This window comes from Sebastes umbrosus, chromosome 11 (genome assembly GCF_015220745.1).
Source record: "Sebastes umbrosus isolate fSebUmb1 chromosome 11, fSebUmb1.pri, whole genome shotgun sequence".
NCBI lineage: Eukaryota > Metazoa > Chordata > Actinopteri > Perciformes > Sebastidae > Sebastes > Sebastes umbrosus.
This window is the reverse complement of record NC_051279.1, coordinates 21354270-21370178: the sequence shown is the minus strand read 5'-3', so window position 1 is coordinate 21370178 and position 15909 is coordinate 21354270. Positions and strand designations below refer to the sequence as shown.

Genomic DNA, 15909 nt, shown 5'->3' with positions numbered 1-15909 from the left:
CCCATTCAAGTCAGGGTAAATAAAGGAAGCCTTCCGCAAACAGAAATGCTCTGTCATCTCTCAACAATGATTGAGGATACAAAGGTTAGATGAAAACGTTGCACATTTGAAGGTACATTATATTGGATTCAAAAAGTAGTGTTTTCTCTCCAGCAGCACTTTGAAAAATCTGCTGCATTATGCACTCTTGCAGATTATTTGGAGTCAGTGGGACTGCAGGAGCTTCAGCACACGTCTCCTGTTTGAGTTTGTCAAACTGCGATGTGTTATGATGCAGGTGAGACAAAGAAATGATAAGCAACAACACAAGTGATTCAAACTTACTGTCCAGGATTAGTCCCACCAATGGCTCGTTGTCGTTGTTGAGGATTTCCCACAATGCAAAGGGCTCCTGCGGTGTCTCAGGAAGTAGGCGGAGCATCATAGAAATGGTGTAGTCCGACGGTAAACCTTCAGGGTGGAGGTACCTGGTACACACATGAAAGAACAGGCAAACACACACACGCACACACACAGACACAGGTAGATAGTGAGCATAGTTGTGCCCCCAAGGCAAGTATCCACTAGGTGTCTTTTTCAAAGTGCCATTGTCTCTTTTCAGCTCTTGTGAATGCTTTTAGAGTGCTTTCAGCTGCCTTAGACTGTCTTCGAGTGCCAGCTTCTTTTTGATCTCAGAGCCGAGCCTTTTTTGTGCAGCTGCCTTCGAGCACTTCAGGTTAAAATTATCTCAGCTTCGACTTTTCAGAGGGCATGTCATTGTCACTTTTCACAAACTGAACAATCACAGAGCAGGAGGCTGTAGTTAAAGCTGCTCTACGGTACAAACTAAGGGAAAAAAAACTCCAATATGACAACTTTAGAGAAAGAAAGATATTACGGGACCACATTTGAAGCCATTGAACCCTACCTATAAGTGTTCGTATGCATGAGTTTTATACTAGGTAAATGTTAACACCTCTAACCTGCACCTGCAAGCGAAGAGACATTTTCAGTTCATTTGTTTCCAGCTGGGAATCCTCGAAATTACTTGTGGTCATGGTCTATATCTGCAATTTGAAACCCATTTGAAATGCACAAGATGAAATCCTAATGAAACCTGAAAACATGACCTTTAATCTTTTATTGATACTTACCGATTGGGCATGGTCTAATCAAAACAGACGCTATAATAGCTCCTATAAGTGTGTAACTGTGTGAGCAATGAAAAGTAAAAATAATTCAAAGAGATATACAGTAGGATCTACAGTGTATTTCCATATGTGGGAAGCAGACCATCAATCGTAGCCTGAGTATATATTTGCGGCGGTTTCTCTGTTGCTCTGGTCGGGACACACACAGAGGCTGTTCCATGAGAAACTACAGGGCATTAAATGTGCAGTAAATGTTAATTAGTGTACCTATCTGCAGTATGTGTTTTGCTTTTTAGATATACTGTGGAGCCTCGCAGTAGCTGGTGAAATGCTATGACAATTTTTATACGTGACACCGGAGATACAGTTTGTACAGGTTGTGATTATTTAAAAAGAAAAAAACATCATATAGTTGAGCTTTGAGGCCCTAAAAGAGAATGAAACTGCCAATTTGCGTTTGCTTTTTGTGTTAATTGGCAGTAGGAATTGCAGGGATTAGTGGAAACTGCATGTTTAAAATATTACTTTCATAATCTGCTTCTTTTTATGGCAGAAATTCTGCAATTTAAACTGCACTCTAAGTTTAGAAAAATGTTTTGAAAAAAGTTTTAAAACAAACTATCTTATAGAAACACGCAGTGTATTTACATTAATTCACCAGATAAACGTGTGCCATCTAGAGTCTGGCAACCACATATGGATATATAGTCTTTCTTTAATATTATTTCTACAGCGTCAGCGACAAGCTCCAATTCTACAATCTTCAAGACCCCTATTTGTGGTTATTAGCATTGGGGGCAAGTACTAGCAGATATAAGACAGCCCAGGTGTTATGAGTGGGACTTGAACCCTTGTGTCCTAAAAGATAGTCCAAAACAAAGATAAAGGAAAGATCTTTGACACATTTTCTTTCATGTTTGCTTCCAAGTGATCTGCTACTAGCCAGAAAGTTGAGAGATTTGCATTGGCAGGACTGTTAAATAGTTGTAGGACTCTGTGTGAACTGCTGGCTAATAATTCAAAGTCCTCTGGTGTTTGTGTCCCACTGACAGTCACCACTCCCCATGTCCGGAGGAAGAAGGGAGAGTCGCTTAGCAAGCAAACATAGATGGATAAACAGCGGAGTATAGGATCAAAATATCTCTTATGAAACACAGGAGAAATTTTACGTTAAAGAGTTGTCACCTGGATTAAGCATGCACTGTATAAAAGAAGATGTATGTCTTAGAGAAGGAAAAAGAAATGGTGACAACTTTTGATTATATTTGTGATTTATATATTAATGTGTCCGTGTGTTGTGATGATTCTTTTGTGAGACTGATTCATCTTATTTATAACCTCTTGTATTTGTTATGTGTTCACAGGCGTCTCTTCAACAGTGATCTTGATGTCAATGACGCTTGAACAAATAAACCTGTCACTGAACAAACCGTCACCTCCAACTCTGTCGGTCACTTATTTCGTATTCCGATGTAAGGCAAGTCTGTGAATGTAAAACAGTGACCTGATCAATGGTTTCTTTGCCTGCTTCGGGATTACCGTTAGCCTTGGTAAACAGGTTTTTGGATAACAGAAAAAAAGAAAAAAACATCAATGAGAACAGCTAAATAGTGTGTTCGTTTATAACAGAACACAAAGTGACTATGAAGAGTAGGAGGCGAGAGAATGGAGGTGTAATGAAGCACAGTAACCCGTGCAAATCCAACTCATTATTAGATGACAGCTGTGATGCACAGTTTTTTTGCTTGCAAACTGAAACAGAATTTCTAGAGCGCGATTTAAAGAGTGCTTTTCTAAATAGAAGTCTGTTTAATATGTACTGTAAACCATGTTTTCAGTGGACATACTCACTTGGTGGGCTGTGACACCAGGGCGTCACGGTGTAATCTGTAACAGGGGAAGCTGTTGAATGAACCCGGCTCCAGAGAAACTCCAGGTATGGTGCTGTACTCCTTCTCTACGAGGCCAAACTTCTCCATCATACGGAAACCTGCAACAGACAAATCATCATTACCTTCATCCTCATCACGATCAGCATCCTCCTCCTCCTCCTCCTCCTCCTCAATGTGATCACTGTAATTACAATCATTACCGCCACCACACTGCACCCTCATTATGTTATTACCATCATCATAATTGTCTTTTTTATCAAGGTTTGATGCACTGGTTGGACCTGTGTGACTGTTGTTGTACAGTATATTATGTATTTTTCCTTACCTGCCATTGTGTTACCACTCATCAAAACAGACGGACAAGCTGAAACACAGAAAAGAGTCTGTTAGTTCATCTTTAATTTTTCTAATTCTCTTATTTTCTTCAGCCTTTTTTAGAGTCCTTTCTTGACTTTTCACGTCTGGTTCTCTTATCCTTTGTGTTTTAAACACAATGTGTGTTACTCACTGGCGGTGGCAGCCTCGCAGACAAAAGTAATGAGCTGTTCTTCTATTTTCTTCACAGCGTCCAAATCGTCCACGAAGAACACGTGTCTGTCGCTGGGCTTGCTGGCAATATTCACCAGCTCCCCATAGTCCGCGTCCGCAAAGCCAATGGCAAAGATGATATAGCCTGAGAACGGAGTCAAACAAGAGAACTCGTTACAAGTTTAAAGTCAGTGGAAAGGATTAAGTGGAGTAATGTAACACATTGTTGGATTTATGGGTTTCAAACCGATGGTTGAAGAGTCTGATAGCCTATAACAGTAAAATGTGACATACAGTACATAAAACATCCAAAGGCAAAACCACCTCAAGCGAGCATAAGAACTTTTTTTTCGCAATTGAGGAAGTTTTATTGAATTTTGCCGTTTCTATACGGCTTTTTTAATGAGATACTTCAAAATGTGAATAAAAATATGTGAATGGAAACACGTTGCCCGTCAATGAATCACATACTGTACATCAAGTGTCAATCATTTTTTTCAGAACTTTAACAAACTACCAATTTTATTTCTGTGTTTGGTCTGTATAACACCCACCGTCCATCTGCATCTCCTTGGACACTTTGTTGACATCATCTTGCGAACGTCCATCAGTGAGAACAACCAGGACTTTAGGAACGCCCCGTCTAGCTCCGGCCTCTGGGGTGAAAATAGACTCCTTCACATGTTTGATGGCCCGACCTGACGGAAGACAAAAGGAAACCTCTTTATTTGGCAACCATACCAGTATTTCTGCATGTTGTAGCCCATATATGTATTTCTATTTGACATTTATGCCATCTGTTTTTTGGAGATGTTGTGTTTATTTCTACTTTCCAAGTCTGTTAATTTGTGTAAAACTGTAAAATTAAGTTAAATCAGATAATTAATCACAGTACACATTGCTTATTTTGTCAATATTTATCTATATTATACATATGAAGCATAGTGTTAGTTCAAGCAAAGCACTGAAGCTACACTTGTAATATCTGATTGGCATCATCATTTCCAATACACTTCACAATCATTGGCTCATTCACAGCTGTGTGGCTGGTAACGTCCAATCATATTCATGTCTGTGCACAGCAGACATTTAACCCTGAAACTTCTCACTGTTACTCTGCTGATTACGTTCATGCCTGCACCATTTGCTGACACAGCTCCCTCCACCAACCTCCTCTTTATGTGATATTTCGTATTGTTGATTTATCTAAGATTTAATGTTCATGTACGTTTATTAAGGGAGGATTAGCTCTCTCAGCAGGATCCTCGTTGCTGCTCAGATTGTTTGAGAGCTCCCTCAAACAGCAGAGCCTTTTCTGCCAAATCTCTATAAACATTTGCTACAAATGGTCAATTCCATGAAGTGTCTTTGACTAAACTATAGCAACTATGAGAAAAATAAATGCTGCCATGTGATTTTTTTGTGATTATCTAACATTTTCAAGTCTCTGCAAAACTGTTCTCATGTTGTAGTGAAATTAATGTTAACAAATAGCTGCCTTGAAGGAATAACACAATAAAAACATGAAACAGTACAGCAGCAATACAACACATACATTCATAGTAAAAAATAAAAATGCAAAACCACTAGTATGGTCCCTTATGTGGTGCTTAGACCCTCTTTAATCCAACTTTTAGCACCATTATATGAAGTTACATTTCTTCATTGGTACAACATTTTGGAACAAAGGAATAAATGCTTGGCAAACCAAACTTATTGAAAGCACGGATGTCTTCATTAACAGTCTAAAAGAAATCCTCTCCTCCACCTCGAGTATGGGTGTGAATGCTTGTGACCTTTCCTACAATTTTAATGTACTTGCTAATTATAAAAAGTATTCTTTATTCTTCCACCGACATTAATAAAATACATTTCAAGCCCATAATTATGACATGACAATAAGTGACCTAAAAGCTCCTGCAACCAGATTCAGGCAGAGTTTCCATTAGCATTTAAAATGTGCCAGAAGGCTGACAATGTCCGATGTATTTCAATGAGACCTGAACACTAAGAGATGAGACAAAGATGGAAATGTCAAAATCCAGTCTGTCAAAAAGTTAAAATTAGATGAACCTTTGACAGTGTGCATGCCACCCGCTAATGGATTTAATCAGTCACAAAAATCTGTCTAGACAGCTTTAAAAGGCGCCCACAACAAAGCAGCCGTGGTATCAGCGGATTTAATGAAGCCTTATGTATCACTGTGTTTCAAAACAACACAAAATACGTGAAGTTCTGTAAAATACAAAACAAGTCAGGTCATTAGCAAGGTTAAAGGTCAAAAGTATTGTGCTCAATTAGACTGTATTTTTATTATACTTCTATTGATCTATTTTGCTTCAGACGGCGTAAAGACAAAAGACAAAGTGAAGTGACCTTGACTACTGTTGAAACATGAACTCTAAACAGATGAAGGATGGTCATTATTGTTATTCAGCCACAAATTACAAGGTATAGTCACTTATAATAACAGGAGAAATCGACATGCTGTTGTCCTTCATGGCTTTAAATGATCAAAGCTGTTAAAGACGTCACACATACTGAATATAGGCAACAATGTGTGTGCAAATATACTCACTTTGTGCACGCAAACCGATTAGCACAGTCCCCCGATCATCACCACACACAGGTAGGTCATTTTTATTTAATGCCAGTTTTTGCATACTGTCCATCATGATTTGCATTAATACTTCAAAAAGATCATCTACTCATCTCCACCTGACCTTTACATAATTAAAAGGACAATCACTGCCATTAATCCTCTTAACTCCCTCTGTCCTTTAACACTCTCTCCTCTCTTGAGTGTCTGAGTTATTAAGAGAGGTGCTGAGTATCAGGGAACTTTGCAATAAAAACAATAGCATTAAATGGCCCTTTAAGTTGTATGGTGTCTCTGTCTCCCAATTTCTGACCAAATCAAACCCCTCAGACCACATCCCTACCTCCTCCTCCTCCTGTTTTTTTTCACAGAGCTGTCAGTGGTGACAAATGATGTAGTGCTTGGCCCGTAAAGTGTTGTGTTGTCACATATCTGCCAGAGATACATCTGTTTCTACACTGTCCTCTGATCACGCTGGGCGAGACCGGAATTACAGCAGCTAGCCAGGCATGAAGTGAGACACGGGACAGAGCAGAGGAGACGCCGGCGGGGGATGAGACCGAGGAGGGGCTGGGTGGGTGGTGGGAGACGAAAGGGGAGGGCAGGTATGAGGGATCAGAGAGAGAGAGAGTGGGGGGAGACGAAAGACGAAAGAGGTCAGACGAAGGGAAGGGCAGGTAAGAAAAAAAACAGGAACATGTCAGTGGATCTTGGGCTCAAAAGCCCATCATCAACCAGTGATCCATCACTTTTTGTGTGAGAAGTAATCCATATCAGTTTGGATTGGGCCTCCTGTCTGGCTACAGTTTACCAGTTTTCTCGCTGTCAGGTAAACAATAGGAGGAAACAAAAGTATGAAAGCATCTTGATAAATTGTAAATTGAAAGTTAGTTAAACTTTAGTTAATAGTTATTTTACTGTTAACAAACAATGAAATACTAATAATCTATATCATTTTACTAGTAATGCTATAATTCATGTTATTTTATCATTTATTTGTGTAATATGCAATAATTAGTTTATAAATTATATATTGTATCACAGCTGATAACAATTATAATCTGATTACAATAGTAAACTATTTATCAGTTTATTGTTGCATACATTATAATATTTTATATACTGTATTAAGTATTTGTAAGTGATAGCCAAATAATTTGTAAACCTTTTAGAAATTGCTTTTAAAACATCTATTAACATAAAATAGATAGATGGACCAGAAACCAATTATTAACCACTGATAAAATATTAACTATCTATACCAATTATGTTTATAGATGCTTTTATTAACCCTTTAACAAGATATTATAATCATCATTTGCAACTTTATAAAAGCCATCCAAATAATGTTTATAGACGGTTTACAATCTAATTATAAACCATTAACAAAGTGTTACAAATATCTATCTATATAATGTTTATAGATGTTTTACAAATTAGTTCTTAAAGGTTTATAAATCATTTGGTAATCATTAACTAAATACTTAATAACAGTATATCAAATGTTAAAATAACAAATAATAGCATTACTAATAATTAATAGACATCACTAATTATCATTTCATTGTTTGTTAACAGTAAAATAACTCAACTAAACTTTGATAAACTATCAATATACCATTTATGAATGATGGTCATTATAAAGTGTTACCAGCATGGCTCCTGTTGTAGCATCCAAAGCGTTGGTGCAACATAATAAAATAAGAGACCTTTTCTACCCTGCTCTTTTGTGGCTGCAGGTGAGGTATGACTAGGAGGAGATTGTGATATTATGTATGGGTTATTATGAACAGCAAGAGCTATAAAATCCTCTAATCTTTGAAAAATTACACTAAGTTCCTAAGAAATAAATCTGGACAATCAAATCCATTATTGAAAATATACAATGGATTTTGAATGGCTTTTATAGTCAGTGAAACTCATTCATGGGCCATTCATACATCCATTCCTGAACTCATAAAAGACTCATAAACCTTGAACATTGAGTGAGGGTCTCACACAACTGCATTACTACAGCTGAAGAAGTGAGACCGGCTACTAATCATCACAGAACAAGGCCAATCGCATCTTGAATAATCTAATGAATATATTACTGTACGATTAAGGATTATAAGTAACACTACTTTACATACTGGATGTCAGTCATCTCCACACACACACAAGGAAATCTTCACGTTTGCCCACAAGTACACATGTATTCACAATCTGAACATACTGTGCGAGGCAAGCAGAGTCGGGGATTAACACAATTACTCATGTAGAGCATGAAAATCAATCTCAACAATATATATATATATATATACACTACAGTATATATATACAGGCATAAAGACTATTACTGCTGCAGTTACATTAAACCAATCATTCACCAAGCCAGAGTCAGAGTCTCACTAATACCTTAATGAATACATGCATAGAGAAAAGCCAAAACTCAGAATATCAGCTTCAACACCCTGAATCCTCAACATGTTCTTCTCTCACACTTGTACTGACGGTGGGAAAAAAAACAGACTGTTTAAGTGTTAAAGAAGGCAGCATCATTTACATACTGTTTATAAAATGAATATAGAGAAAAGACTGTCTAATCTTATAAAAAATGGAGGGGAAATCCTCTCTGGAGCTGACAAGAGCTTTGTATCTTGTATTGTGGATCTAACCATAGTTTTAAGTACATTTCAAAATGCATTTTCAATGTGTTTGCTTGACCCAAGGGTTGTAGGACGGAGGATAAAGTAAGCTTACATTAAAAGCATAAAAAAGGCATTAAAGCTGTGGGGTTTCTTGTTGGCTAGCAGTTGTATCCACACAGACATATCTGCCAGAGGCTCAGGGTTAAAGAGGCAGAAAGCTACATTTTTTTATTTGAGGGCTTTTGGGGGATTTAGACCCAGCGAGGGGCCCTGATGGGGTCTCTGAGGAGGAGTTGAGGTTTAAGAATGAAAAAAAGGGAATAGTTTGGGTTTGGAGTGCGATCTTTAGGGGGTGTAATATAAGCGTCAGTCCTGAAAGCCAGAGAAACTACTGATCCATCTCTAAATGGACCACAGGAGTAAGATGTAAGTAAGGAGGTTTAGGTACGGAGTATAATAGCTCAGTATGTGTGTGTTTGTATAGTTTAGCATCAAGATTCACAAAAGAGGTGAAATATCAACTAAAGCATGAATACAAATTAATAGAACAGAAGAGGAAATACTGTCCACTTCTGCCTGTTTGTTATAAATAAGTAAATAACATATATATTATTATAATAATAAATAAACAAGAAGCTGTGTGGGTGTCTCTGGTGGAAATAAGGGCAGCCTGAAGAACAATATGTGTGAGCTATTAAAGAGGATTAATTCTACGCTGAGGCTGTGTTTGTGCACATATTTGTGCCTGTGTGGGTGAGAGACAAATAGAAAGGGTAAGAGGGAGACATTGTGAGTCTGGGAACATTAGCCTAACCTTGTGAGAGCTGGCTGCCCCCTCTTTCTCTTTGTGTGGGGAAGATGAAATTTCATGGTTTATTTTCTGTTCTGCTGTAGACCACAGGCACACACACACACACACATACTGCCCCGTCAGCTAAAACACCACCTGTTTCCACCTGTTAAACTATAAGACAGTACAATAGATGTAGGTGTTTAAGAGGTATGGGGGGGAAATAGACAAAAAAAAAGGACACAAGAGAAAACTGAAGATGAAAAATAGGGGACAAAAAATGCTGAGCTGAAAAAAGGGAAACCAATGAAAAAGGAGAGGAAGAGAGGAAAAGGAAAACAAAGAGGCAATAATGTAAGGGAGGGGAGGACAGTAGGAGGTTGGCAAGAGAGTAGAGGAGATGGAGGAAAGAAGAGAAAGAGGAGTAAGAAGGGGGAGGAAGGGATAAGTGGGGAGATGCGATCATCCCTGGAGCCGATAGCAAAGCTCAAGGACACAATTACTCTGTGAACAGACACTGAGCCATGACCGAGACTTTAGGAAAGTTAAGGTCCTCTGAACAACCAGCCTTACCTGTAAAGCAACATCAACACTTACAGGTAGAGGTTACTGACATTCACCTTGTGTGTACTAGCACAGCTGGACGCTTCCACACGGACTTTACAACAGACTCACAACCCCAAACTGCTTGTTATACATCCTAATCCCACATTAAAGTCTTATCTCTCTGCAATATCTGATAGTTTCCTGAAATTGGTAAAAAAAAAACAGGCATTTTCATAGCGATATATTCCACATTTCACAACGTGCTTTTTTAAGTTTGCTTATCGAGATTGTTTCTGGTAAATTGAGGTTTAAAGTTCATTCTCGACCTTGGAAATAGCAGTTGACAAAATCTCACCACAAAGTCTTTCAGTAGCTGTTCAGGAGTTTCGACTGAATCACACGATCTTTCTCAACAAACGGAGTTTGTCCAGCTGTCATGAAATCTTGGATAAACGAGCAAAAGCTCCACACCAGCTACTAATGGAGCTTGTGGTGAGACTGTTTTGTCAAGTGCTGCTTCCAAAGTTAAGAATGAACTATTAATCTCAAGCCAACTTGGAACAAGAAGTCCTTTAAGTGCTCTGAAAAATTTACATCTAACCCCTAACCCTACTCCACACAACAAATGGGCAAATCTATCTTTTGAGGAAGACTGTGCGATAAAATTGAAAGCTCCAGAACAGCTACTAATGGAGCTTGTTGTGAGATTGTTTTGTGAATAGGTTGAGGTAAATTTCGAGGTATTAAACGGACATCTGAATTTACCTGTCTTGTTGTATTGCATGAACTGTTATTACAATAATCCAATAAGACACCGCTCTGACCTGTCTTGGTGTTTCCTCCCTTGTATCTGATCCTCTGAATAGCTTCCAACAGTGCTTCCTTGTTGCCATGGGAACTCAGCTGGAATTCGGTCCGAGCGTCGTCGCTGAACTGAGCGATGGCCACCTGCAGCGAGGCGGAGACAGACACACAGAAAGATAAGTGAAATATGTTTAAATCATCTGAAAATCATATTATACCAACTTAACTCTCCATCTTCTGGACCCCTGGTGTTTTAAAGTTGCCTCAAAGGAATAGCTCACAAAAACGAAAATTCAGTCATCATCTGCTAACAATACCACTTAAATGTGTGCATTTGTGCAGGTTTGATTCTGCTTCCTCCAAAATGAAAATCAAGAAAGCGTATTACCCCAAGCAGCTCATGTGGCATTATGGGAGTGCTATGAAGCCAAGTGTCTGCGCTTTGGAACCAAAAACCTCTTCCTACCTCATTATCACCTACAATTCTGCATTTATGCTCAACAGCAACAACACCATCCCCTAAAAAACACGTTGAAAAAAAATAAACCTTGTGTTTTATCTCACTGCATCGACATTTACTGCTGCACAGCAACGTTATTTATTGATGCACGTTGGATGTAATGAATGAAATGCAGAGCAGGGAAATGAAACTAAGAGCGCCTGTCTCTACAGTAAATCATCTGTTGAGTGTTTGATGGTTATTTATTTGTGCTTTAGAACGTAATCACCGTGAAACATTCAGAAAATAACTTTATTTTTTACTCCCTCTTCTAACGTTACCGCTCATCCTCGCAATCTCTCTCTCTCTTTCTTTCTTTTTAATGAGTTGGAGGGCCGACAGCAGAGCCAAACTTTACTTTCAATGTTATCAAACTAAGAAAATGTTCTCGCCTTGTCCTAAAATGGTGCTAAATCATAACAGTACTTCCTTGTTTAAGAATGAAGCGATACACGAGTAGAAGCCATTGAAGCAGCTGTGTTATGTGCGTGTTGGACCAATCTGCGACAGTCATCCCTGCAAACTCCAACCCAAAAGTTCCTGTACTTTCAGAAAGTACTACCCCCCAACCTGGGCCTTTTTTGGGGGGATAAAAATGCCCTGTAAAATGTCCTCGGAACTTAATTTAGACCCTGGTCCCTGCGGTCGAAATGCAATGAGTTCCTCAAAAGGTTCAAAGTTCCAGGTGGAAAGTTCCTGCGGTGGAAACGTGGCTAAAGACCACGATGTGGAACTGCAATACTACAGCCTTATCTTATGCAAGTCTGCAGTGTAAATACACTAAATACAGTATATACAGTATATATATAGCACACAAAGTCCCAAATCTGAGCTATAATCAATCTTATTGGCTTACTGTAAGAGGGGAGAACAACTATCATTACCTCCAGATTGCTAATGGTGCTGTTGTTGGCTCTGGCCGGCCTAAATTTACCAGCCAACTCTCTCTTTACTGTACAGCCAACTCTCTCACATTACAGCCAGCATTTTGCTCTTGGTAGCCTACTGCCAGAGGGTTATGGGGCACAGCGAGGGTAGCAAACTGCGTAATAGCAGACATTACACAAATGAAAGAAAAAGGTTTAGCAAGCAAGCACCTCTACAGTGTGACAAATGAACCAGCTGAGCTCTGCTGACATGGGGGGTGCACACAAAGAATTTAGTTCACAATGACAATAGAGAATTACTACCCCAAGTTAGAGCCTGACATTACTACTGATGAACCTGGTAGATGAGGAACACTTGGAGGCAGTGGCGATGGTAATACTCACTGTAGGGATGTGATTCAAAGTATTGCTCATGGTGGATTTTATACTAAGAATTGAAATTGATAGTAATTAGTCGATGCTTGAATCGTTTGAATTTTATTCCAGCTTTTAATGCATCTAGACTTAACTTGTCCCGACCACCACTCCCCTCCAAAAGTGTAATGTTCTCTGGCACAAAACACAGTGGCAGCAAATGAGCAGAGTTAATCGAACACTGCTCAGCAACTAAAAAGAAAGTATTTCCAGAAAGTAAAGATTGACTCACTAGGGACTTAAAGTTCCTCCCCACTCTTCAAAACTTTTCTATAGATACTGTGGTCGTGTTGATTTGTCAGGGGACAGCCAAAGAAAATTGGGGGAAATTCTGCTCCAAAGCATCCGTCCAGAATCAATGAATGCCAACAGCAGCAGCCTTCCTCAAACAACAAATGAGCCAAGCCACCATGGGTCAAAAGGACGAAGAAGTGAACTCAGGTTGGTCAAGATTCACCATTTGGGTAAATGTCTGTTGCATCCATAATTTCTATTTCTGTCAACAAAGAAAAGATGAGAGGAATAGCTCACTGGTTACAGAACGCAAGCTGTAGATGTTGAGAGTGTCATCCATCACATTAAATCCCTCTCCATCCTTTCATTGTGGACGTACAGCATCCTGTCTCCATTATCTACTGAATGAAAGCCTGTTTTAGATAGATTTGAAAGGATATTAAAACCTGCTTTTTCTCCCTTTCTGGTCTACAGAGTAGTTGAAAGTGAAATGGGTTGCAGTATATGAAAGATGGGGGACAGAGAATGAAGTTGGCTGAAGCAGAAGAGTTGGGGGTTATATATGTGAATTTTATTATATGTTAGTGTGCTGTGCTTGCAAAACATCTTGTCTAGAAACATTAGAAAACCTCTGCAGAATATGCAGTTGCTATTTTTCTTTTTTATCCCACAAAAATATATTTGAAAATGAAGAAGAAATATATATTTTTCACAACATTCTCTCTTCTGTGAATCGGTTATTTACCCACAGATTACACAATGATATATTATTTCTTTATTGCATAATCTTTTATGGTTTTAAGTGTGGTAACTTTTGGCTGGATCCCCAGCATCTGTTTTACATTACATTTCCCCTGAGCGTGCATTTTTCAGAAGGAAAACGCTATAACAAAGAAGATGAATTACAAAGCGACTGAACAAAAATTAAAAGCCTTAGGCACATTTGTATTTCTGTTGGGTAACTTATGGTGCTGCATAAAACTGGCAATACAGTCATTCTCACTCGGCACAGACATTTAGACTAGACACAAGAACCACCAGCGGTCATAAATGTGAATACCAGCGCCCCGAGGAGGCTCACTGCAACATTATTTAGACCCAGAAAACGGAGGTAGGGTACAAGTTTTGCTCTTAAGTTCTTCCTTTGCGATTCTCCCTGAGGTAAAAATGACTTTGGTGTGGTCACATGACTGACCTGTGTGCCATCTGGTCCAATCAGATCCAGTGATCCCATGGTGCTGTAGAGGAAACGTGTGATCTTCATAAAGTTGTCGTCTCCGATGGACCAAGAACCGTCGACCAGGAATGCCAAGTCAGCCTTGGCCTCCTTACACACTAGACGGACCGACGGATAGACAGATGGACAAGAGAGATATATGGATTTAGTCAGCACATCATTTTGTCTCTGCATTTTAAAAAGTAATTTCATAAAGAATGAAGGTCTGAGAAGGACAAAGCATAACTTGAATGCTAACGGGCTGCCTGATGTATTCAGACTCTGAGTAAATATGCATAGTATAAACTACTGCAAATATACATCCGCTGCAAAAGGGTAAATATGCAAAGGCTGGGTCCTCCGATTAATTTGCACACTGTGGAGTTTATAAGAAAGTATAGTGCACGCTCTCAAAGTTCAGAGTTTCAAACATTTTTCTGATCACCACAAATGTGCTTTATTCTATGTGTTTGTGTATTTCTTTCTCTGTCTGTAAACTGCTCATTCACATTCCTGGTCCAGCAGTGACTCTTCTTTTATTCTTCTCAGGTTTCTAAATGAGTCCCAGTAGCCTCATCTTTACTGTTGTAAAGTTGTTTTGTGGTTTTAAAAAGTTTTCAAACTTCAAAACAGGGGCGGCAGTAGCTTAGTCCGTGGAGACTTGGCCTGGAACCAAAGGGTCACCAGTTCAAGTCACCAGGGTTGTGTCCGAAATTCGATACTAGCATGCTATTTAGTATACTAAAACAGTTTGTGAGATATTTTAGTATGTCCGAAACCTTAGTATGAAACTAATAGTATGCAAATTGCATAATATTTCCGGTGAAATATTACAGTATAAAAACGCTGGACACTGCGGCGGCATAAATATCCCACAATGCAATGCAGTAGTGACAACGTTCATAACAAACGTTGGCAGACAGCTCTGTAACGTCAATAACACTTAGTATAAGTATTTTAAGTATATATATTAATAATTATATTATTAATAATAATAATAATTATTATTATTATTATTATTGTTATTGTTATTATTAATTAATAATATATATATTTAAGTATAAGTATATAAGTATAAGTATTTCACTTTGCTAGCCATAACATATATTTTTTAATTAATTCAGACTTGATTCTCACAAACCGTCAAATTGATCACATGAGGTTGGCAAGGGTTACCATGGTTACACGTCTACAACGGGCAAGGAGGCTCTCAGGAAGTGACGACGTAAATTACTGATCAGTGCGTCCGAAAAGATACACACTACTGTTTATTCACACAAAAGTATGTTGAACGATAGTACACCTATTGAGTATGTACAGCATAGTATGCAATTTCGGACGAAGCCAACGTGTCAGTTCACCTCCTGGGCACTGCCAAGGTGCCCTTGATCAAGGCACAGAATCCCCAAACTGCTCCCTGGGTGCTGTATAGTAGCTGCACACTGCTTCTAAAATGCTAGGATGGGTTAAATGCAGGGACTAAATTTCACTGTGTGCTGTGTACAATTGTTTGACAATAAAAGTTGATTTACATCTTTATATTTTACATTTGACATTTACAAACTCCAGTTCTTCACTAAATTTCAAACCCTGTTCATGTCCATGTCAGACTCCATAAAAGCCAGGGGAAACCTGTAAAGCTGTATGAACACTGTTTATGAGGAAAAATGGTTGTAACTCAAAATGCAACAAAATAAAAGCAAAGGGGAGAAAAAATGAAATCATACAAAAGTCTGCTCT

The 15909-nt window shown here is 38.7% G+C and overlaps 1 protein-coding gene across 3 annotated transcripts in view; it reads right to left on the bottom strand.

Moving 5' to 3' along the window:
* col14a1a (collagen, type XIV, alpha 1a) overlaps positions 1-15909 on the bottom strand; it is a 150482-nt gene that overhangs the window by 51431 nt on the left and 83142 nt on the right. For all 3 annotated transcript variants that reach the window (XM_037785871.1, XM_037785872.1, XM_037785873.1), the window contains exons 26-32: positions 14149-14288; positions 10940-11063; positions 4105-4248; positions 3531-3695; positions 3348-3386; positions 2982-3120; positions 325-467 (exon numbers count right to left, since the gene is read on the bottom strand). In XM_037785871.1, coding sequence (XP_037641799.1) covers positions 325-467; positions 2982-3120; positions 3348-3386; positions 3531-3695; positions 4105-4248; positions 10940-11063; positions 14149-14288 — 894 coding nt within the window. The remainder of the gene's footprint in view (positions 1-324; positions 468-2981; positions 3121-3347; positions 3387-3530; positions 3696-4104; positions 4249-10939; positions 11064-14148; positions 14289-15909) is intronic.